The 24,844-nt window shown below is 36.5% G+C and overlaps 1 protein-coding gene across 1 annotated transcript in view; it reads right to left on the bottom strand.

Moving 5' to 3' along the window:
* LOC112046139 (variant-silencing SET domain-containing protein) overlaps positions 1 to 24,844 on the bottom strand; it is a 35,393-nt gene that overhangs the window by 3,793 nt on the left and 6,756 nt on the right. Inside the window, exons 4-14 of the mRNA XM_052890222.1 lie at positions 24,656 to 24,739; positions 14,030 to 14,153; positions 12,160 to 12,286; positions 11,073 to 11,228; positions 8,532 to 8,689; positions 8,012 to 8,156; positions 7,024 to 7,127; positions 5,954 to 6,051; positions 3,977 to 4,093; positions 2,868 to 3,047; positions 333 to 1,600 (exon numbers count right to left, since the gene is read on the bottom strand). Coding sequence (XP_052746182.1) covers positions 333 to 1,600; positions 2,868 to 3,047; positions 3,977 to 4,093; positions 5,954 to 6,051; positions 7,024 to 7,127; positions 8,012 to 8,156; positions 8,532 to 8,689; positions 11,073 to 11,228; positions 12,160 to 12,286; positions 14,030 to 14,153; positions 24,656 to 24,739 — 2,561 coding nt within the window. The remainder of the gene's footprint in view (positions 1 to 332; positions 1,601 to 2,867; positions 3,048 to 3,976; positions 4,094 to 5,953; positions 6,052 to 7,023; positions 7,128 to 8,011; positions 8,157 to 8,531; positions 8,690 to 11,072; positions 11,229 to 12,159; positions 12,287 to 14,029; positions 14,154 to 24,655; positions 24,740 to 24,844) is intronic.

Raw genomic sequence — 24,844 nt, 5'->3', positions numbered from 1 at the left:
AAGTAAAATAATAAATATTATTGTTTTTTTAATCTTACGAGGTATTTGAGTATTTAAAAATAGTAATTTTTATTTATCTTCAGATTCTTGCGCAGGGCTTGTCTTGGGCTAAGATAATATTGAGCTTTCTGTTTTCTAACAAATTGTTATATCAAAGTTGGTAAGTGTCAAACCCTTTTACCTCGAAGACCACAAAAACCAGTCTTTATCTTATAGAGCAGCATGGTGGGTATAAACTCCACATCCTATGAAGAGAGTTGTCTGATCCAATGGTCCATCAATAATAATACTTAGATTAATGAGTATGATTTATGTAAAGAATCAAAAATTACCTTAAAACAAACGTAGCATTGGTGCGTGTTGATTTTGAATTTATTAGATTTATTATTTTCATCGCCATCATCATTATCACGGTCTTCATCATCCTTATCATCATCAGCGTCATCATTATCAGGTACAAACTCATCATCATCATCACAATCTTCATCATCATTATCATCATCCATATGACTGACGAAATCCTTATTGACGTTCTTCTTTATATTTCTAACACTTCTTCTTGGTCTGTTAGTGGCTGTATATTCTAAACTATTATCAATATTTATTGCATCTTCTTTAGGATTTGTTTGATTTTCTAAAGTTTCATCAATTTGGGGTGATGATATTTCTTTATTAGTTTCAGTACTATTGCCTTCGTTTTGAATATTTACGTCTAAAGCTTTTGTTTTACTAGGTTCTAAATTATCAATATTATTTATATGTGTATCTAAATAATTTATAGCTACATCAGTTGAATTTGCATCATTTTCTGTTGCACCTATTTTATCTTCTCTAGAGTTTGACTGATCATTTTCTAAAGCATCATTACTTTTGATCGATGATCTAGATTTAGGAATATTGCCTTTCTTTTTAGGAGTTCTTTTACACTTAGTATTGCGAGGTTTTCTTTTATTTCCTATTTCTAATTTATTATTTCCGATATGTATATCTCCGTTACTAGTGCCTGTTATTACATCATTTTCTGGTGGAATCTTTTCATTATTAATCATTTTATCACTTTCACCGTCATCACCAGTATCTATATAATTAATATCTTTTGTATTTCTAACACATTTCCTTTTTCTTACTTTTACCAATTCTGCTAAACTATTCTCGTAACCTATATTTTCACTAGAAATTATTTCTGTGAACTCCCTAGTGTTTTCATCATTTTCATAACTACCTTCAGCTGCTTTACTTAGTTCATCACGTATACTTGCATCATTTGCGAATGATTCCTTATCATGTTTATCATTTTCAGATGGTAAATATTGATTTATGTCAACTATTACACCATTTTTGCTTTTTTCAGTATCATGCTCGCTTATTTCTCTATCTGTTTCATTAGGTAAACTATTTTCATCATCATTTTTAATCTTTTCTATGTCTCCATTCAAGTGTTCATCAGTCACGGATGATAAATGATTATTTTTCGAATGTTCACTATCTTTAATACTGTTTGAGGTTTCTACAATTGAATCATTTGTATTAAATGTCTTTTTGTATTCGCTGATAGGTACGGTGGATTCCGTTTCACTGAATACTGTTATTTCTATTTTCTCTGTAACAAAAAAATAATATGAATGTTATATTCTTTGTGCAATAATACATATTTTAAGCTTATTATGATTTGGTAACCTAATAGTATTACTTAATATAATAATTCAATATAATTAATGTAATGAAATGACATTTCAAATTTGCCGCGCTTCGCGCGTCTATGAATTGTCCGTGGATGTCGACCGAGGTGACGCATGATGTAATGGCGGAGAATATAACATTGTTTTGTGCATTTTTAAAGTTAAAAACCTTATAGAAAGAATATTACTGAGGATATTAGTGTACTTTTAAATGTCGTTTCTTTGGTATTTCAGGTGAGTTATATGCCATGATTGTTGTAATAGTGAACCTAAATTATTATATTTACCTAAATAAAACCAAACTTTGGTATTTCAGAGAAACAAATTTTGGTTCATTTTGAATATCCTCATCAATCCACCATATATTAATAATAAATTTACTAATTTGCTCAAATGTTATTAATTTCTACAGGTCGGCTGGATCGTCTACATATAAAGAGGTAAAGTTTGTGAGGTTGTAGGAGAAAATTTCTGGAGCTACTGAAATGATTTTAAAAATTCTTCCACAAATAGATAGCTACATTAACTACTAGTTATAAATAAAGTTACCATTGACAACTTTACTAAAATCTCCACGTATATGTCCGTCTCCTTTTGGTTCGTCATGCCTTCGTATGTCTGTCTCTTTCTGACATGTCACTTCCCCGTAAATGTCTGTCTCTTTCTGTTCCGTCACTTCCCCGTATATTTCTGTCTCTTTCTACATAACATTCAACATTAGCCAAAATAATAATTAATAAGCTTACCGTTAACAACTTTACTTAAAATCTCCACGTATATGTCCGTCTCTTTTTGGTTCGTCATGTCTTCGTATGTCTGTCTCTTTCTGTTTCGTCACTTCCCCGTATATTTCTGTCTCTTTCTACATAACATTCAACATTAGCCAAAATAATAATTAATAAGCTTACCGTTAACAACTTTACTTAAAATCTCCACGTATATGTCCGTCTCTTTTTGGTTCGTCATGTCTTCGTATGTCTGTCTCTTTCTGTTTCGTCACTTCCCCGTATATTTCTGTCTCTTTCTACATAACATTCAACATTAGCCAAAATAATAATTAATAAGCTTACCGTTAACAACTTTACTAAAATGTCTACGTATATGTCCGTCTCTTTCTGTTTCGTCACTTCCCCGTACATTTCTGTCTCTTCATACATAACATTAGCCTAAATTAATTAATAAGCTTACCGTTAACAACTTTACTAAAATCCCGTTTCTTGAGGACACTGTTGTAATGCCTCTGCAGTCTCTTCATCGGTTTGGTGCCACCGTTCTGCCTCCAGCGTCTCATCATCTCCGAGCGAACTCGGTCCGCCTCTTGCTGGCTCGTCACGTCCACGTATATGCCTGCCTCTTTACTGAACACATCTGCAACAGTTATGGTATAAAAAAAAGGGTGTTTGATGATATGAGCTTAGTTGTTTGTTAGGCAGCGTCGACACCGTCACGCTGCCAGTCGCGTTAGTGATTTTCTGCAATAATGTTTTATGTTGTAATAGTTGTCTGGTTGACACTTTTTTAATGGTCTTAAATTGATTATCGTTGTATTCGTAAAATATATTATCCGAATAAATAAATACCAGAGATGTAACGGAGCTTCGATTCCGGTTCCGATAAGTCGGAACTTCCGATTATTATTACACTTTCGGTTCCGACTTCGGTTCCGATACTTTTGTATCGGATGTTAATCGGAGGTCGAACGAAACAAAGCGGGCGGCGCGCGACGGCCTGTGCCGAACAGGTTCATACAGGTTCAAAAAGTATAAGTATTAGTGATGATCCGTTATTGTGGTGGAAAGTAAATGGAAATACAAAATTCCAGCCCCTACAATCAATTGCCCGGCAATATTTGTCATGTCCACCGGGCTCGGTAGCTAGCGAACAACTTTTTAGTGGTGCTGGCCTAATTTACGACTCTTTAAGAAATAGATTGGATGGAGATAAAGCATCAAAGGTTTTGTTCATAAAGTACAATACATTACTTTTGGAGTCCATTTTGATTTAATTTGTTTTAGCTTTTGTTCATTTATTGTAATGTAACCAAATGTAACACGCTACTTTGGGTTTTAATTTTAATTAAACTTTAAATTCATTTTTTTTCACAGTTGTTTTTTATTTTATAATAAAAAATAAAATGAAAAGAATTGACTATAAATCATGTTTTATTTGTCCTTAAACAAACTGACCCTGCCTCCGATTTCGATTCCGATTCCGATAAACCAAATTTGAAAACTCCGATTCCGATTTCGGTTCCGATAAAACTACCTCCGTTACATCCCTGATAAATACACGCCTACCCTCATCCCCCACGGTGGGCATTATGATACGCTCTATGAAGTCTGTGAACTTGACCGCTGCAGCAGTGCTGCCACCATTCGCCTCTGGCAGCGACAGCTCTGTGGTTTCCTCCGATTCTGTAAACCAATACACATACATTCAAAACACACAGTCACAGTTTAAAAAAAAAAAACAAAAATATACCCACTAAACTAAATAATAGCATTTATTTTTATTTTTAGTGCAGCCATTTATATGAGTACACGTTTTTGCTTTCAAAGTACAGATTAGATCAGCGGTTCTCAAACTTTTTTGATGACGGAACCCTCTTGGAAGGCGAAATACTTGACGGAACCCTACAATAAAACAATGTGTTTTGTAAATTATTAATTATTAATTAATAATAAAAGTACAATGTAACAGTCACTACTTATTACATACTCAGTAAGTTATTATACTTAGTTAATAATAGAAGATTAAAAAAAAAAAATGGGAGGTATGAAATTGTCTTTTGATTTAGGATTCGACGCGAAAAAACGTTCGACTTGAAAGAGGTTTTGTTTATTTTTTTTTTAACTCTTGTGAAACCTCTCCAAAGGCTTTGCGAAACCCCACACTTTGAGTATGGCTGAATTAGATAATGAATGTAATCGAGGGACTTGTAACACGATCAATAGTAAGGACTTAGGACGATGTTACTTTTTCATGTTTTTACAGTAAAGGAGAGAGTCGGTTAAAGGCTCAGACTAAATACATAAGGACTAGTATCGCACCCTAATTCACGTACAAAATTTTCTGCCATTTTCTAAGGAAAACTAGCTTAGATTTCATACATATTTTATACTAAACTAGCAGTTTTTGTTCGTTTTTTACACCATATAACTACACAAAAAGGTATTTTTACGGAGGTTTTTAACCGACGGACACGATTGTAAACTATGAAACATCGATTCTTTAGGGACAGTGTTTATAATCGCATAAGATCGTTGATCATATACGTTGACAGAAAAATAATGTCTTGCGAGGCAGGTCTTTATCTAATTAGTCTGAAGTTAAAGGAGATGGTCCATTTCTTGTAAATTATGATTTAAATTTAAAAAATAAGGATAAAGGATTTCATTAAAATCTAAATAAGTGAATAAATAATACTAAATAAAAAGAAATAACTAAAATTAAAACCCAACTTTTTGAGATAAATCAAGATGGCGCCCATACAGCAACTCAATATCAATATCAAAGCCTTTATTACTTCTTAACAATAAATCACATAGTTATTTTAAGTTTATTTCTCCTATACTGTTTTTATTAGTGAGTTAGTTATATTATGTTTAACAAAATAATTGTGTGCACATTTTTTTTTTTACAAATAAGTGTTACATAGAGCAACTATGACATGACAATTGACAGCAAACGTCAAATCGACTACTGCATTGAAAACGTCATCAATCCGCCATTATTTCTGCATTTCTTGGAAGAGAATGAATATTATTTCGAAAGAATTAAAGTAAATTCGTAGGTTTGTATAATCAAAAATTGTTTTTAAATAATTTTTCCTTTATTTCCGCCAGGGTACAATGACTGATCCTGGGCTCCATACAATATTGGACCATCTCTTTTCATGTTTCAAACATTTTAATTATTATTTTTATATTTTATATATTTAGTATAGATTATTGAGACCCGTGATAGCCCAGTTTATATGACCTCCGATTCCGGAGGGTGTGGGTTCGAATCCGGTCCGGGGCATGCGCCTCCAACTTGTCAGTTGTGTGCATTTTAAGAAATTAAATATCACGTGTCTCAAACGGTGAAGGAAAACATCGAGGAAACCTGCATACCAGAGAATTTTCTTAATTCTCTGCGTGTGTGAACTCTGCCAATCCGCATTGGGCCAGCGTGGTGGACTATCGGCCTAATTCCTCTCATTCTGAGAGGAGACTCGAGCTCAGCAGTGAGCCGAATATGGGTTGATGACGAATAGATTAGTTATTTCTTACCACTTAGATGTTCCACCTTGATCTCATGCTGTAGTGATATATTATTGCTTTCCTCATTCGTTTCATTTGACACTATTTTGAGTTTTCTTCCTCTGGATCTAGAAAATCAAAGTAGAAAAATCACTATATTATTTAAAAAAAATTTTTTTTACAAGCAAGTGAGGTAAGTTATAGTGTGTCTAGTGGGAGTTTTCAATATTTTCGTACTGTGACTATCGCGTTGAAGTAAACGCGATAATATTATAATATTATTATAATTTTATAATTATAATAATATTATATATAGTTAAGGAAGAGCGGGGCTTTTTGATACAGGTCTAGTACTTAATAGAAGGTTCCAGCCCAATCAGCTATATATACTTGACTAGCAGACGCCCGCGACTTCGTCCGCGTGAAACTCGATGTAAACTTTCAACCTACCCCTATCCTACCCCTACCCTACCCCTACCTAACTCTACCCTACCCCTACTCCTACCCCTACCCTACACCTACCTTTCTGGTTGATTTTTTACACCTTGTATCCGAAAAACCCAAATATCTTACGAAATCCTATTTTTTTTCAAAATAAAATTAAGCCTATGCTACTTGTGGATAATGTAGCTTTCGAAGGGTGAAAGAATTTTTAAAATCGGTCCAGTAGTTTTTGAGCCTATTCATTAGAAACAAACAAACATACAAACAAAGTTTTCCTCTTTATAATATTAGTATAGATAAAACAATAAATTTTCATTTCATTTAATTTCATTTCAAACGCGAATTTATACGGAATTGAAACATATTTTTTTTTATTCCTTACAAATTAGCCCTTGACTACAATCTCACCTGATGGTAAGTGATGATGCAATCTAACATGGAAGCGGACTAACTTGTTAGGAGGAGGATGAAAATCCACACCCCTTTCGGTTTCTACACGACATCGTACCGGAACGCTAAATTGCTTGGCAATCCCAACCTCCCACCAGATAAAAAAGTTGTGCAGTAGTGCTGCTAGATGGCGCTGTTCCGAATCCTTATAAATTCGCGTTTACGTCAACGCGATAGTCACAGTATAAACAGGAGATGATAGTCACCTTCTGTAGTTGAGTTTGTATCGCACGCTGTGCGTGTTCCAGTAGTGGGACTTCAGATATATGTGCTTCTTGTACGTCTTCTTGCATATCTTGCACTTCCTGTCCTGGAACGTTTACACACTTTTTTACATTAACATTTACACACAGATCAATCAATGATACACAGATGGAGCGTACTGAGGGCTAATGGCAGTTTGATGTTACTATCGCGTTAACGTAAACGCGAATTTCTAAGGAATTGAAACAGCGCCATCTAGTGGCACTACTGCACAACTGTTTCAATTACATATAAATTCGCGTTTACGTCAACGTGATAGTAACAGTATGAAAATATTGAAAACTCCCACTAGGCACACAGAACGCGACGGTGTCGTAGCCGCTCCAAATACGAAATTCAAAAACGAATACATTCTCGAGTCAGTACGAACCGTCGCATCAGTAACTTTAAGAAGAATTAAGAAGAAGAACTTTAAAAAAAAAGGCGTCTTATGTTTTTAAATATTTTAAAAACTTTTCACCAAAGTAGAGAAATAAGATGGAGTATTTTTTTATTGGTAATTATTGATTATTATATTAATTTACCTAATTGTTGTGTTAAATTTTGAAATACAAATTATTAAAAAAATTCAGTTTTTCACAAATCCCTCGTAAACCTTGGATTTTTCCGGGATGAAAAGATGTGTGAAAGAAAGCCTATGTGTTAATCCAGAGTAAAATCTATTTTCCATTCCAAATTTCAGCCAAATCGCTTCAGTAGTTGCGGCGTTAAAGAGTAACAAACATCTAAACAAGTATCTATACAAACATCCATACAAACTTTTGCGTTTATAATATTAGTAGGATTTACCAAGTTTTGTTAATTCTTTTATCATGTTCGTAGAAAAAGTTTTGTATGCCACTGCACATAATTGGCCATTGTAGCACTCGTGCTGTCTATTGTGCAATTCGGTTTCGCCTCATGACATCAATCATTGTGAGTAAAACGTACCATTTCCGAGACGTGTCCATATTTGAGATGCATCACGATGCTCGGCTTGTTGTAAGTGAGCAGACCGCATATATCGCATATGTAGTGCTGTCTGTACATGTGTTTGCGTGTTATGTGCGAACGCACGTAGTTCTTGTTGTAGAAGCTGAAATTTAAAAAAACAACTTATCATATGTTAATTTAGAGCATGGCGACCAAATCAAGAAATTCCGTAACGAAAATAAACCTAACACCCAACCCGTGCATCAAGTTAACACATTTCGACGTTATCATATTGACTCAACTGGACAAGTGTGAAAAAGGGGCAAAACTTATTATACCAGAGTTCGATATAAATTTCAATTTCGTTATTTTCATTATAATACAAAATTACTGAACTCATTTTTATGAAAATTAAATGCTAGGACACACCAAAAAAAAGAAAAATAATATCATTTTAACAAAAAAAAAATTAAACCGACTTCAAAATCACAATTTTGGTTAATTATATTTTACTTCAAAAACAAAGTTATGCACTCACCCTTTCCCGCAGTAGTCACAAAATACGGTTTTCCGCTTGGGCGCGTGCTGCTTGCGGTGCGCGAGCAGTCGGTGAGGGCGCGTAAACGTCCTGTGACACACGTCGCACGGGAACTGCCGCTCGGGGTAGTGCACTATTGCGTGCTTCTTCAGCGCCGCCTGGGGGGGGGGGGGGGGGGAAGTTCATCTATACTAATGTTATAAAGCTGAAGAAACTCTTCATCATCATCATCATCATTTTTGACGGCCTCCGTGGCGCAGTGGTATGAGCGGTGGATTTACAAGACGGAGGTCCTGGGTTCGATCCCCGGCTGGGCCGATTGAGGTTTTTTTAATTGGTCCAGGTCTGGCTGGTGGGAGGCTTGGGCCGTGGCTAGTTACCACCCTACCGACAAAGACGTACCGCCAAGCGATTTAGCGTTCCGGTACGATGTCGTGCAGAAACCGAAAGGAGTGTGGATTTTCATCCTCCTTCTAACAAGTTAGCCCGCTTCCATCTTAGATTGCATCATCACTTACCGTCAGGTGAGATTGCAGTCAAGGGCTAACTTGTAAAAAATAAAAAAAAAAATCATCATATCAGCCGATGGAGTCCACTGCAGGACAGGCCTTTTGTAGGCACTTCCAAACATCACGATACTGAGCCGCCTGCAGTCAGCGAATGTCTGCGACTCGCTTGATGTCGTCAGTCCACGGGGGTCGGCAAAAACTGCGCTTACAAGTGCGGGGTCGGTATTCCAGCACTTTGGGACCCCAACGTCCATCGGCTCTTCGAACTATTGTTTGTTTGAACGCGCTAATCTCAGGAACTACTGGTCCGATTTGTGAAATTCTTTCAGTGTTAGATAGCCTTTATCGAGGAAGGCTATAAGCATATAGCCTTCTTATTATTATATAAATACGGGGATAATATTATATATTATAGCAATAATATATAATATTATCCCCGTATTTCTACGAGAACGGGAACCACGCGGGTGAAACCCATCAACAGATGGCGCTGTACGGTTTTACATCCCGCTACAAGAGTTCTCACCAAATACCTATAAGCTACCTCAATGATTGAGATTTCAAATTATATGGATATACATACCAAAATGTATAGTAACGTTTATTAGAAGTTATTTCTATCCGAAAAATTTTTGAAACAGATACTCTTTAATGTATCTGTCATGTGTGGAGAGATAGACCAGCAGCTCGATGGTGAAATTTTGACAAGATATTCGATGCATATCGACCAAACGGACCCTGAAAGGAGAATGCCAGATCCTGACCCCTAACTGAGGATTTTGCGGAAAATGTAAATGTACTAAAAATGTCCAATTTTTAAATAATTGTTATTTTAATAAATCATTTTTAATGTTAAACTCCGGAATAAAAATCTGCCAAAAATAGTAATTAAATCCATTACGTTATTTCCTCGTAGCAAACATTGATTAGTTATTTTTTGAAAACCTTATTTCGACCTTGGGTTCGAGCCCTTTAAAGCGTTATTTTTATATTTTATTCACTTTATGTTCAAAATGACTAGAATCCAGAGCTGCGAAGTCTGATGTACCTGTGTATTTACAAAAAACCAATCGTCGTGATTGGTTTTTTGTAAATACACAGGTACATGGCTTTATATATATATATATCTATTTCATAATAAACTGCATATACTTAACCTTAAAATCAAACTTCAACTTAGATTTATTTTTATACCCCTAGTTATAAAGGGTTAGGAGGTAATATTTGTTTAATAGAACACTTTGATAGATGTTATGATAAGTTATCTAAGCCTTTTTTTTATTTTTACTGGCCTTGCGACTCAGTTCTTTTTTTCCTTCACACTAGTGAAGAAAGTGGAATTTATCATACAGATTTGGAGCTACAAATCTAAAAAACTAGTGGGCTTTTTCTGTCGTTTATATACTGACCTTGTTTTTCTACAGTTTGTCACAGCCAGTGAAGCTTCATTTTCCACACTAGTGAAGAAAGAGGATATTTTCCACACAGATTTCGAGCTACAAAGTGAGCTTTTTCTGTCGTTTACACACTGACCTTGTGTTTATACAATTTATCACAGCCAGTGAAGCTATACGTCACTTTCCACACTAGTTAAGAAAGAGGATATTTTCCCACAGATCTTGAGCTACGAAGTGAGCTTTTTCTGTCATTTGTACACTGACCTTGTCCTTGTACCGTTTGTCACAGCCAGTGAAGCTATACGTCACTTTCCACACTAGTGAAGAAAGTGGATATTTTCCCACAGATTTCGAGCTACAAAGTGAGCTTTTCCTGTCGTTTGTACACTGACCTTGTCCTTGTACCGTTTGTCACAGCCAGTGAAGCTATACGTCACTTTCCACACTAGTGAAGAAAGTGGATATTTTCCAACAGATTTCGAGCTACAAAGTGAGCTTTTCCTGTCGTTTGTACACTGACCTTGTGTTTATACAATTTATCACAGCCAGTGAAGCTATACGTCACTTTCCACACTAGTGAAGAAAGAGGATATTTTCCGCACAGATTTCGCTTTTTCCGTCGTTTGTACACTGACCTTGTCCTTGTACCGCTTGTCGCAGCCGGTGAAGCTGCAGGCGAAGGGCCGGTAGTCGATGTGCGACGTGAGGTGTGTGGTCATGTTGTACTTGCTGGCGAGGGTGACGCCGCAGATCTCGCACTGACAGGCGTACAGCCGCAGGTGGGTCTGTCTCTGGAAAATTTATAGATATATCTTAGATTTCCCTCTTAGCAATGTATGTGTCGGCGCAAATCAACATGCAACGAACTTCGTCATCGCCGAACGATTCCGAACGGCGAAAAAACGTGACTCACTACAAGCTCCTCACTACAATCTCAATATAAAGGCACGCGCTGCAGCGGCAGGGGCATTCGTAGTCGTGCTGTCGTACAGCACGGACCTCACTGTGACGTTGTTACGCTGCTAGATAATTAAACGAAGTTTACCAAGCACTCGTGAAGTTTTCTTTGCAAGAATCTAATACTAGTATGAGCAATGGACAAGATGCCGACAATTGTGACGTCACCAATGCTGACGTCACTCTTTTTAAAAACACCTCGGAAACTCCTGCTCCGTTATATATAAATACTAGCCGACTGCCCGTGGTTTTATTCACGTAATGCCCGTCCCAGTGCGAATGCGGGGATAATATATAGCCTACTAGCGGACGCTTGCGACTTTTCACAAATCCCTTGGGAACCATGGATTTTTCCGGGATGAAAAGTAGCCTATGTGTCAATCCAGGGTATTATCGTCCTTGTTTTTAAAATTTCAGCCAAATCGGTTCAGTAATTGCGATTTGCGCAAATCGCAATTACTGAACCGATTTTCTATCTATACAAATTTTCGCATTTATAATATTAGTAGGATAACACCAGTGGCACAGAGGGCCTTAGGGGCCCTGTTTAAAAATTTGTTGGGGGGAGGGGGGGGTTAGCGGTAGGTACACCCTTGTATGACACTCACAAATAACAATAGAACCCCTTTTTTACCCCATTATCACAAACTTTACTTTGTTTTATAAAATTAGTATAGCAACGAACGCCACGAGAAGTATTACTGACGCCGACCGTACGGCGAGCGCCTCATATCGCCAGTCGTAACTGGGTTACGAAGAACTCACCACGTGGTTGTTCAGCAGTTTGACAGACTTGAACATCTTGTCACAGTGAGGGCACGGCATGGTCTTGACGTCCCTCTTCAGGTGCACCTCCGCCACGTGCGTCTTCAGGATCCTCTTGGTCTTGTAGCTGCGACACAAATAATATCAATTTTTAAGTAAAACTTACAACGAGAGTAATTTAGAATGCGTTACAAAAAAAAACAGTTCGGATCGTGCCGTTTCGCAAGAACAAGATCATGATTAAGGGTTCGAAACTTGACTTGAGTAAGTTGGTGTTTAGCAATTATTGTAGCTTTGTAGTAAGTTTAGTACTATGCGATTATTCGGGGTTGCTACTGATGAGACACTTTAGTGCAGAATGATATGGGTACTACAACATTGATGAGTTCCTTAATGATAAAGATGCTTGGAGGCCGTTGGATCAGCTTCCACCTTCACACAGGAAGTAAAACTATAAGAAATTGTAAACAGTAATTGTTATCAATTGTAAATTATAATACTGTATGACTTTTTCAAAAAAGCAACTGTTGAGTTTCTTGCCGGTATCTTCTCAGCAGAACCTGCCTTCCGAGCCGGTGGTAGAATCTTTACAAATAGTCAACTGACGTGTCAAAAGTGCTTGTAAACTGAGCCTACTTGAAATAAATGATTTTTGATTTGATTTGATTTGATTATTTATTGTTTAATGTTACAAACGACTGAATGGCGCGAGTCGCGGGAAGTGTCTGACGTATATGCACTTTTCACAACACAATGGTTACAATATTGTTGTATGAAAGCTAAATTTAGGTAACGGAACAAAAGAGAAAAATAAGAATAATAAATCTAACGATGAATGTAAACTAAGTTAATGAACTAGAAACTACATGGAAACAAAATATATGTATGTAGATAATAATAATCATATATTAGAGTAACTACTTTATTTAGCGATATCTGTTAGAAACGTATCCGTCAGTTGTTTGTCTGTGGACATCTGTCAGTTGACGATCTCGGACAAAGCGAGGCGCGGTAGTTCTCAGGTTTATCCAGTTGAACACATGTGTCAGTTCGAGACGCGGTTCGAGACGGTTCGGTAGCGAGTCAGTGGTAAGTTAATACTATACTATGCACAAAAATTAAAGGAAGCAGAAAAAAAATCCAAATTTTTGGGGGATTTTCAACAGGCTGTAACTTATACAAAAATGGTCGTACAGCAAAAAAATAAAAAGCAAATTGTAGCTCTAAGTGTATAGTTTTTGGATCTGAGTTTGAAAATTTTTTTTTGAAAATATTTTTCGAGTAATCATAAGAAAACCACCGAAGAAAAAATTTTCGACATTTTTTTGGGTTTTTTTTTTAAATCTACGAACGTGAAAAAAATTTTTTCGACTCAACCTCCATATGGACCGGATAGCTTGTTTATTCAGATTTAATTTCGTTTTTTTTAAATCTCGATACGAGCATTTCTCGCTGAGATATCGATGTTTGAATGGAAAAAGATTGTTTGTTACTTTCCTGTGAATCAACACGAGCGGAGAATGGGGAGTGTTGGTTAACTGACGTCTTTAACCCAACTGTATCGGTTACAAGTCCGACATTCGCTGGTGGTTGACTCCTAGCCATACGATTGGTTGGTTTACATGTGATGGTATCAGCGCGATACTTGATCAAGTGTAATAAGAGGGTAGACCTGTAGTTGTAAGTTAAGTTATCGATTCGGTGATGTAATTTTGTGTATTTGCCATCCCTGACGTATATCGTAGAACCTAATCGAGACATACTAAGTGGCATTTTGTTTTAAACCACGTTATATGTATTAAACAAAGCAAAACGGTGTTTTGTGTCAGAGATGATGTGGGTAAGTAGTGTGACAATGATGTTATCTTACGTCTTGTCGCACTGCGTGCACTGGAACACGCGCGTGACGCCCGCGTGTCGCTCGTGGTGCTTGCGCAGCGTCGAGTTGTCGCGGCACGCGTACTCGCAGTAGCTGCACTTGTACGGCTTGGCGCCTGCAACACAGCATCGTCATCATCATCATCGTCATCGTCATCATCATCATCATCATCATCATCATCATCATCATCATCATCATCATCATCATCATCATCATTTTAACGGCTTCCGTGGCGCAGAGGTATGCGCGGTAGATTACAAGACGGAGGTCCTTGGGTTCGATCCCCAGCTGGCCGATTAAGTTTTTCTTAATTGGTCCAGGTCTAGCTGGTTGAAGGCTTTGGCCGTGGCTAGTTACCACCCTACCGACAAAGACGTACCGCCAAGCGATTTAGCGTTCCGGTACGATGTCGTGTAGAAAACGAAAGGGTGTGGACTTTCATCTCCCTCCTATCAAGTTAGCCCCCTTCCATCTTAGATTACATCGTCACTTACCATCAGGTGAGATTGTAATCAAGAGCTAACTTGTAAAGAATTAAAAAAAAATCATCATCATCATCATCATTAGCATCATCAGAGTCTGTTCGATAGATATAAATGTGGGCCCCACTGCAGCTTAGCATCTAACGTAATTTCTAGAAACACAGTAGTATTAAACAAATATAATTCATACTAAGCTTAACATTGGCTTTTACTTGCTGGATGTTAGTTAGTGTAAATCTTATACATTTTGTTTTATTCTTATTAAACGTTAAATTATTAGCTTCAAACCAACTTACAAATATATGTCTCTTGAGAGAGTTGTTTACATTATCATAATTAATTTCTCCTGTATTAATTTTAAACATAAGCGATGTGTCATCTGCAAACAAAACTATCTCATGATTATCCTTAGCAACTTAAGGAAAGTCATTAATATAAATGAGAAAAAGAAATGGTCCCAGTGTAGATCCTTGGGGAACCCCCATATTTACAACAGATCCGGTAGACTGCTTTCCATTGATATCTACTTTCTGAATTATTTTCATCAAATATGAACTCAGCAAGTTTAGGGTTTTTCAGTAATTTCGGAGTAGTTTCCTGACCAATGTTTCATGATGCACACAATCAAATGCCTTGGATAAATCACAAAAAACGCCTAAAGCGTCCTGTGACTCTTCCAGGCTTCAAAGATATGTTGAATTAACTCAACACCTGCGTTGGTTGTTGAGCGACCCCTTGTAAAACCAAACTGCTTAGTCTGCAATAGATTATTAATACTAAAATAATCAAGTAACACGAGTTTCTCGAAAAAAATACTGAAATACAGATAACGGTCTATAATTGCTGGGGTCAGTAGTACTACCTGATTTAAACAATGGAATTACTTTACTATGTTTCATCAAGGCAGGAACACCACATTCAATACAATTATTAAATACTAGCGGACGACCGCGACTTCGTTCGCGTGGAATTTAGTTTTTCTCAAATCCCTCGGGAACCATGGATTTATCCGGGATAAAAAGTAGCCTATGTGTTAATCCAGGCTATAATATATCTCAATACCAAATTTCAGATAATTGGGTTCAGTAGTCGAGGCGTGAAAGAGTAACAAACATTCTTTTAAAACATCTGTGCTACTAACATGTCTAAATGTAGAAAGAGAGAGCAGTATCAGGTGAAGAGATCAATGACTTGGTCCTTTCGTCGAGTCGAGAGGTTTCGGGAAGACATAACAATTGAGTGACATTAAGGTATGGTAGGGGGTAGGGAAGAAGCAGGGTAGGGGTAGGATATAGGTAGGGTAGGATAGGGTAGGTGTAGGGTGGGAGTGGGATTGGTAGGTAGGCCACAATCTCATCTGATGGTAAGTGATAATGCAATCTAAGATGGAAGCGGGCTAACTTGTTAGGAGGACGATGAAATCCACACCCCTTTCGGTTTCTACACGACATCGTACCGGAACGCTAAATCGCTTGGCGGTACGTCTTTGCCGGTAGGGAGATAACTAGTCCCACCAGCCGGGATCGAACCCAGGACAGAGATCTATCGTTCATTATGAAATATTACTTAGTAAGTGGGTATAAGGAGAAGCTAATAAAGTAAATTACGACCAATAAAAATCACTAAAAAAGTCTGAATTTTGATTGACTTGTTTAGATATGGCTAATTAAGTTTTGTAACACTAGTTTTTTACCCCATACTTGGACTGATTTCTATAAAATTAATTTATCAAATCAATAAATATATATAGAATTTAAATGCCTGTCTGTCATTCTAAAATAACAGTTTTCTCAAGTGCTATACTCATAGTTACTTATACAATACTAAAACACAATCATTTTAATTTTTTTTTGTCTGTCTGTCTGTTCATTAACAACCCATATTCGGCTCACTGTTGAGCACGAGTCTCCTATAAGTATGATAGGGGTTAGACCAATAGTCCACCACGCTGGCCCAATGCGGATTGGCAGACTTCACACACGCAGATAATTATGAAAATTCTCTGGTATGCAGGTTTCCTCACGATGTTTTTCCTTCACCGTTTGAGACACGTGATATTTAATTTCTTAAAATGCACATATGGCTACTTTTTATCCCGAAAAATCCAAGGTTATAAAATACAATTATAGATTTTCCGTATACAGAGTGTTAACGCCAAAATGTGGCGAATTGATAGTGCGGTCAAGACCTATATTAGGCTAGTGCGGACTTGACCTTATAATCAATATATCATCTGTGAACATTACTATTTTATATAGCTTTATTTATATTGTCTATGACAAGTCTGTATATATAGTGAAAATTAAATTATAACGGACACTCCGCTGTAAAAATCCAATATAGTCGTTTTTCTTCTCACCTTTTGTGATCCTGCAAATATTAAAAGAGATCCTGTAGTCAGGATCTCATTGTGTAGATTTCCATAATTTACACAGAGCAAAATAAAAAAAAACTATAATATTAAGGTTGGGAAATAAAAAAAAAATACATTGAACACTTACTACATTAGTCAGTCATTATTTCGCTTATGTACATACAAACATATCTTTTAATTCTCTGCATATATACTGTACCTAAATAGCAGTATTACATAGTGCATTCGTTTATTACGAACAAAACTTGAATTCATAACAATGTTTGTTTTTAATTTATTTGTGTACATTCATACTGTATTTTATGTATTTACTTGTAATTTTTTTAAAGTTGGTAAGATTTTATTTTTGTAGCCAATTTTGATATTCAATAATTTATGTATGTGTGTGTATGTTGTGTATTCGTGAAAAAAGTCTCGGGCGTCTGCTATTAATAAATAAATAAATAAGAGAAAATAGAAGATAGCCGACGCCCGCGACTTCGTCCGCGTGAAACTTGATGTAAACTTTCAACTACCCCTATCCTACCTCTACCCTACCCCTACCCCTACCCTACTCTTACCTACCACTACCCTACTTTTCTGGTTGATTTTTTACACCTTGTGTCCGAAAACCCCAAATATCTTACGGAACCCTATTTTTGTCCAAAATAAAATTTAGCTTATGTTACTTGTGGATGTAGCTTTCGAATGATGAATCGGTCCAATAGTTTTTGAGCCTATTCATTACAATCAAACAAACATACAAACATACAAACAAAGTTTTCCTCTTTTTAATATTAGTATAGACTAGCAGACTTGAGCCTGACTAATGTGCACTTCTTCCCTACATTCACCCTACCCTACCCTATCCTATCCTACAAATAGTCTGCAAATATATCAATTCTTAGCTTTCTACCTTAAAAATTGCGGAATGCTCCATACAAACTCTCACCCACCATTTTAGAGTAGTGGGGGGTTAGAAAGAGACAAAATGTTACTCTCCAGCCTTTCAACTATTTCCACTTAAAAAATCAGGTCAATTCGTTGCTCCGTTTTGTCGTGAAAGACAAACACTTTCACATTTATAATATTAGTATGGAATTCACATTTATAATAAAAAAAAATAAAAAAAAAATTAGTATAGATAATATAGAGTAACTGTGTATTTTCTAGAAGCGCGTGTCTACTGCCAGGACTCCAACGCTACGCCCTGGGTGCCGCTGGGTCACACCTGTCCCGTTGCTTGTGGCAGTGTATTGAGCGCCATAGACAAGTATTTTTTTCAATTTTTTTCAACAATTCACTTCCTTTAAATAGGATATTGAGCTTTTAATTTTATTTTTTACAAGTTAGCCCTTGACTAAAATCTTACTTGATGGTAAGTGATGATGCAATCTAAGATGTAAGCGAGCTAACTTGTTAGTAGTTGGATGAAAAACCACACCCCTTTCGGTTTCTACACGACATCGTAACGGAACGTTAAATCGCTTGACGGTTCGTCTTTGCCGGTAGGGTGGTAACTAGCCAAGGTCGAAGCCTCCCACCAGCCAGACGTGGACTAATTAAGAAAACCTCAATCGGCCCAACCGAGGATCGAACCCAGGACATCATTATTTCTATTAATATCTATACTTCTATACTAAAATTAAAAAGAGGTAAAATTGATGGTGTTGCAGGGGGTAATCTCTGGATCGAATGAACCGATTTTAAAAATCATTTTACTGCAAGAAAACCACATTATTTTTGAGTGTCACAGATTATATTTTATCTCAGTAATCACACGCAGGCGTCAGCTAGTAAATTATGTACTTAACGTCATGACCCACTGTATCTAGTAATGAAAAGAGCATGAATAAGTTTATACTAAACAGACAGACATACGTGGCGAAGACTTTGTTTATATAGTTATTTATTTATCAATATTTCAGGTTAAAAATGTTAGACTACAAGATGTCAGTCAAAGAACAATTGGGTGGTCGCAACAAACTCGACCACGTAGAAGACGACGAAGAAAGAGTTATTTACCAACTAAATCTACGAAGAAACCTAATAACAAATGAAGAAACCTCTACAGGAAACATTGATTCAATTCATAATAATATTGAAAAGCCTAAAACCACAGAAAAATATAATAACATTCCGAAAAATAATAAAGAATTAACAAAATTAAATGTTACAAAAGCAAATATCAATATATCTAAAGAAATCAAAAATATATTTAGATTTAAAGGATACAAGAATAAAGAAATCAAAGATGTAAATGTCAAAAAAATTGTCAATAATATACAATCACCAGAAATTAATATACATAGCGAAACTGTTTTAAAAGCTGATAAGAAATTTAAAGAAATACAAAATAATGATATGAATATAGAACTAAATAAAGTTCAAAATGACATCAAGAAATTAGATTTCAATGATTTAAAAATATTGGAAGATATTAAAAACGTAAAAGGCATACTACGCAGAAGTGGCATTGCAGAAAATAAAATTAATAATAATTATAATAAGGAAAAGGATAGATGCTGGTTTTTAGAGAAGTTCAAACAGAAATTGCTATTAGGCAAAGTTGTTAACCGAAGATGTAAGGAAAGCAGACGGTCCAATTTCGATGGAAAGTTCGTTACAGTCATGACAAATGTGTTGAATAAATATGTAGACACTGAATTTAGATTTACTGATGAAATGACTGAGGTAATTTACATACATATATAACTTTATATTTTTAAGATATATGCTAACGTTTCACTGTAAATACGCCTAATGGCAATAATTGATGCAGCTTCTTTTAGAAAGCCTAGAAGATGCCTATTCACTTTTGACTTGACGATGCCATCATTTTAAGTGATAGGGAAAACGTAAATTGGAAATTGCATATAAGAAATGAGGAATCCACCTGGGAGTTTTTATTTATCAAAACCCAACCTAATCATTTCGCGATATTATAAAACAATACATGGCGAGATATAGTTATTCGTACCACGAACTTTTACATGCAAAAATAATCTGTGATGACATGAACTTCATACGTATCTTTTAAGGATAACTTGCTTAGTATATCCAATCAAACGTCTAAAAAGAATTATAATTTTCTCCCAGACAAAGCTGCGGGCGTCCCCTATTTATTACTAAAAACCGCATCAAAATTTTTCAATTAGTTTTGCAGATAAACTCATATAGCTTCTCCGTATTACGTACTGTCGTGGACATAAAAATATATAGCAACGATGTCTATTTACAGATACTCCTCGAGAACATTTTCGGAGGGAACACAGACCTCAGAAACAACATCTTCGACGTCAACAAACTGCTGCGCTACTTGAGGAAGTCTGTCGACAGACACAAGACACATTCCAACAGACACGTCATCACGCTCAAGTCTAGACACTGTCTCACCGTGGCGCTGCCGGGCTGCTTTTGTAGATCAGGGTGAGATATCATCAATTATTATCAGATTTCATAATATATGGAGTATGACAGAAGACGCAAAAAATATAAAGAAATGCTATAGATCTAGCATTAAGGAGTATGGAGTGTCATTGAAGAAACATGAGAATATTGAGTTATAATAGAAGTAAAATCAAGAAAGGTATGCTTATACAGTTTGGGCATGTAGAGAGGATGAATAAAGAGACTAACGAAGGAGATACGAGTGTAAATGGAAACTTTGGAAGGGGAATTTCGAACATTCCTGGATCAAATCCTGGAATTTGTTAAACCCATGTCAAGAGTGTCCTAAACTGATAAAATTGTATGAATGGAATGTAAGAAGGGTGAGAAATCATCAATTATTATAGGATTTCATAATATATGGGGATGACAGGAGACGCAAAACATGTAAATAAATGCAGTAGATCTAGCATTAAGGAAAATCATTGAAGAAACATGAGAATATTGAGTTATAATAGAAGTAAAATCAAGAAAGGTATGCTTATACAGTTTTGGCATGTAGAGAGGATGAGTAAAGAGACTAACAAGGAGATACGAGTGTAAATGGAAACTTTGGAAGGGGAATTTCGAACATTCCTGGATCAAATCCTGGAATTTGTTAAACCCATGTCAAGAGTGTCCTAAACTGATAAAATTGTATGAAAGGAATGTAAGAAGGGTGAGAAATCATCAATTATTATCAGACTTGTTAACATATGGGGTATGAGAGGAGACGCAAAAAATATAAAGAAATGCTGTAGATCTAGCATTAAGGAGTGTCATTGAAGAAACATGAGAATGTTGTGGTATAACAGAAGTGGTGACTCAAGTCGAGAAAGGTATGCTTAGACAGTTTGGACAAGTAGAGAGGATGAACAAAAAGAGACTAACGAAAGAGATTTATAAGGCAAGTGTAAATGGAAATGTTAGAAAAGGGTTAGCCATTGTTCCTGGATTAAATTCAGGATATTGTTATTAAAGGCCATGTCAAGGGTAGGTACTCTTGACATGGCCTCATGTTTGTAAGGATTGTTGAGAATGTAAAAAGCAAGGGAGATGTTCAAGGATTGTAACAAGTGGTCTCTTACCCCTAAGGGAATGAGGGAGGTAGGTCATATCACACTTTTCCAGATAAAATCCTGGAATTTGTTATTAAAATCCATGTTAAGAGTGTCCTAAGCTGATGAAATTGTATGAAAGGAATGTATATGTTATCTGCCTACCACTACGGGAATGAGGCGTAATGATATGAATGTACATATAGGAGATTCCTCAATATAGGAGAGGGAATTCAGAGCTTAGGTATTCGGAGGGAACGCAGACCTCAGGAACAACATCTTCGACGTCAACAAATTGCCATGCTACATGAGGAAGATAGTTAAGATACATAGTTCGCAGAGCCGATGGACGTTGGGGTGCCAAGGTGCTGGAATGGCGACCCCGCACCGGAAAGCACAGTTGGTCAACCCACTAGATGGACCGAGGACATTAAGTAACCCGCTTGATGTCCTCGCAGGGAGCCGCTGGATGCTGGCAGCTGGAGACTGTGATGTTTCGAAGTCTATACAAGTCGAGGCCTATGTCCAGCAGTTGACGTCCATCGGCTGATATTATGATGATGACTTGAGAAATCTGTCGACAGATACAAGACACTGTCTCGTCGTGGCGATAAGGCGCGGCGTCGCTTTAGTATATTCAGAGCCTATTCAATGCTAACAAACAATTAAATGTTTCCTCTTTATAATATAGTCCATAATCCGTTCTTTAGTGGGCGTCTACTACCTACGAACTACCTCCCTGTCAAATTTTAACTAACTAACTGTACGCAAAGCGATTTTGGAGATATCGATACTTTTCGCATTTATATTTTAAGATTAAATTGCTTTTCAGATAGCATGGCATACGGTGACAGTCGCCTTTATGACGTTCATAATTCTGATCTGTTTTGAGGGAAATTTTTTTTACTTAATATTGTTATCGCCGTTTAGTGTTGGAAATAGTAGTCTGTGACGGATATGACGTCGCTCGATCTCGTGTTGGCTTCAGTGTGCTCGTGGCGTTCGAGCCGTCCACATCTCTTGTTGTGTAATTCTTTATGGGTTACTTGGGATAGGCGGGGAGTGACTTGAGTGGAAAAGGGGAGTGTTTGATATCAGTCAAAGGATCCTTTAACCCTACACACATCGTTCACAAGTACGCGACTCCACTCAAGGTCATTCTCTGCTATTCTAGGGTGTTATTTCGGTTACAGTTTGATTTGTTAATTAAGTTGTCCTGACAAGTGTTGTGAATCATAACCTTTGTTCGACATTAGTTTTCCTAAATTTGTAATCACCTTTTGGAGTCCTATAAAAATATATCTGTCATCGATTGTAATGTCTATTCTTTTGTATCCAGGTTCGTGGAAAATTCTGGTCAATGTGTGAAGCCAGAGGACTGTGTGTCAGACATCAGTCACTGGCACTACTTGCCGAGGATTGTGATACTATAGGATTTGTGTTACATTAAAAATCTAATCACAGAGTAACCAGAGGTTCTTTACAGGTAACGTACTGAAACCGGTGTATCATACCATTAAAAAGAAACAAACGTCACGCGTTTTTTTTGAAAACCGCATATACAAACTTTTTTCCAACCACCTACATAAAGTTCCAATCAATCAATCAATCAATCAATGTATTTATTTGCAGATACAAACGTACAGGTGATAGGTTGATGCAAACCGAATATGTATTTCGCCTACTTGCTCAGACCAATTATAGAAGTACCTGTATCACACTCATGGTCACGAACAAAATTGTCTGACATTTTCTGAAGAAAACGAGCTTAGATTTGGTATATATCTTCTACTAAACTAGAAGTTTTTGCCCGTTTTTTACAGAATTCAATTACACAAAAAGGTATTTTTACGGAGCTCTTTAACCGACGATCACGATTACAACTATTTAACATCGATGCTATAGAGACAATTTTTATAATCGCATTAGATCGTTGATCATATACTTTGATAGAAAAGTAACGTTTACCGAGGCAGGTCCATACAATAATTTGTCTGAGCCTATTGGGCATGCAAATTACATAAAGTTCATGGACCCCCGCTTAAAACCGTGAACCCTATTTTTGTCACGCCAATGTGAACCCTTGTTGAGTCTCCTGTTGCCCTTGGATGTATGTTAAAATTTTTATTGTAAATTTTCACGTCAAATAAATGTTATTGGGATAAATTATTGGAATTAATATTTTAATTGTAAAAAAAATTTTGCATATTGTAATCAGTTGAATGTATATATACATACTCAATGATTTTAAGATCAAAACATGTACTACTTTCTAGCAAATAATTTATTTGATTGATTGTTTTTGTATTGTCCACCTGTACCACTTTGGGAACCAATGATCTAAACTTGACGGCCTCCGTGGCGCAGTGGTATGCGCGGTGGATTTGCAAGACGGAGGTCCTGGGCTCGATCCCCGGCTGGTCCAGGTCTGGCTGGTGGGAGGCTTCGGCCGTGGCTAGTTACCACCCTACCGGCAAAGACGTACCGCCAAGCGATTTAGCGTTCCGGTACGATGTCGTATAGAAACCGAAAGGGGTGTGGATTTGCATCCTAATCCTAACAAGTTAGCCCGCTTCTATCTTAGATTGCATTGTCACTTACCATCAGGTGAGATTGTAGTCAAGGGCTAACTTGTAAATAATAAAAAAAAGTCATCTTCCATGGTATAAGCAAAAGGATATATATTTAAGGAGAATGGTTTTTGTAAATCTAATACCATAAAAAACAACACTTGTAAAATGTAGCAATTCTCGCAATCAGTTATTCTACCGCAAAAAGTTGTGAGATCCATGTAAAACCAAGTTGATTACCTTATTCTGTCTGTAATTAAGGGATCTTCTGTTTCAAGTTATTAGTAATTAACTAACCTAACTTATTAGTTATTAATAGTTTATTGTATTATGTAAAGAAATAGAGAAATCTTTTCTTTTTACTATATAAAAATAAGTCCTTCCTGACGCTATAACTCCAGAACGCACGAACCGATTTCCACGGTTTTGCATTCGTTGGAAAGGTCTCGGGCTCCGTGAGGTTTATAGCAAAGAAAATTCAGGAAAAGGTAGGGGTAGGGTAGGGGTAGAGTTGGGTAGAGGTAGTTGAAAGTTTACATCGAGTTTCACGCGGACGAAGTCGCGGGCGTCTGCTAGTTATAAATAAATAACTTTATAATTCGGTTAATACCATACTTTGATGATGAATTTAGAAGAATTAGTAAGATTATAGTGTGGTACTAATTATACAATGGTCCAAACAGAAGAACAAGTGGGGTCTAGATAAACCCAAGTCTCTGACTCACCTGTGTGCACGTGCCGATGAGAAGACAGCGAGTATGTAGAGTTGAAGCCTTTATTGCACACTTCACACTTAAATGGTCTCTCGTCTGAAAATTAATATTTTTGTTAATTAATATACAATTCAAAGAAATCAAGGATAATGCCATCATTATCAACCCCTAACAATGTTAATTTATTTTTTAAATATCAAT

This window comes from Bicyclus anynana, chromosome 27 (genome assembly GCF_947172395.1).
Source record: "Bicyclus anynana chromosome 27, ilBicAnyn1.1, whole genome shotgun sequence".
NCBI classification, from domain to species: domain Eukaryota; kingdom Metazoa; phylum Arthropoda; class Insecta; order Lepidoptera; family Nymphalidae; genus Bicyclus; species Bicyclus anynana.
This window is presented reverse-complemented; position numbering and strand designations above follow the sequence as displayed.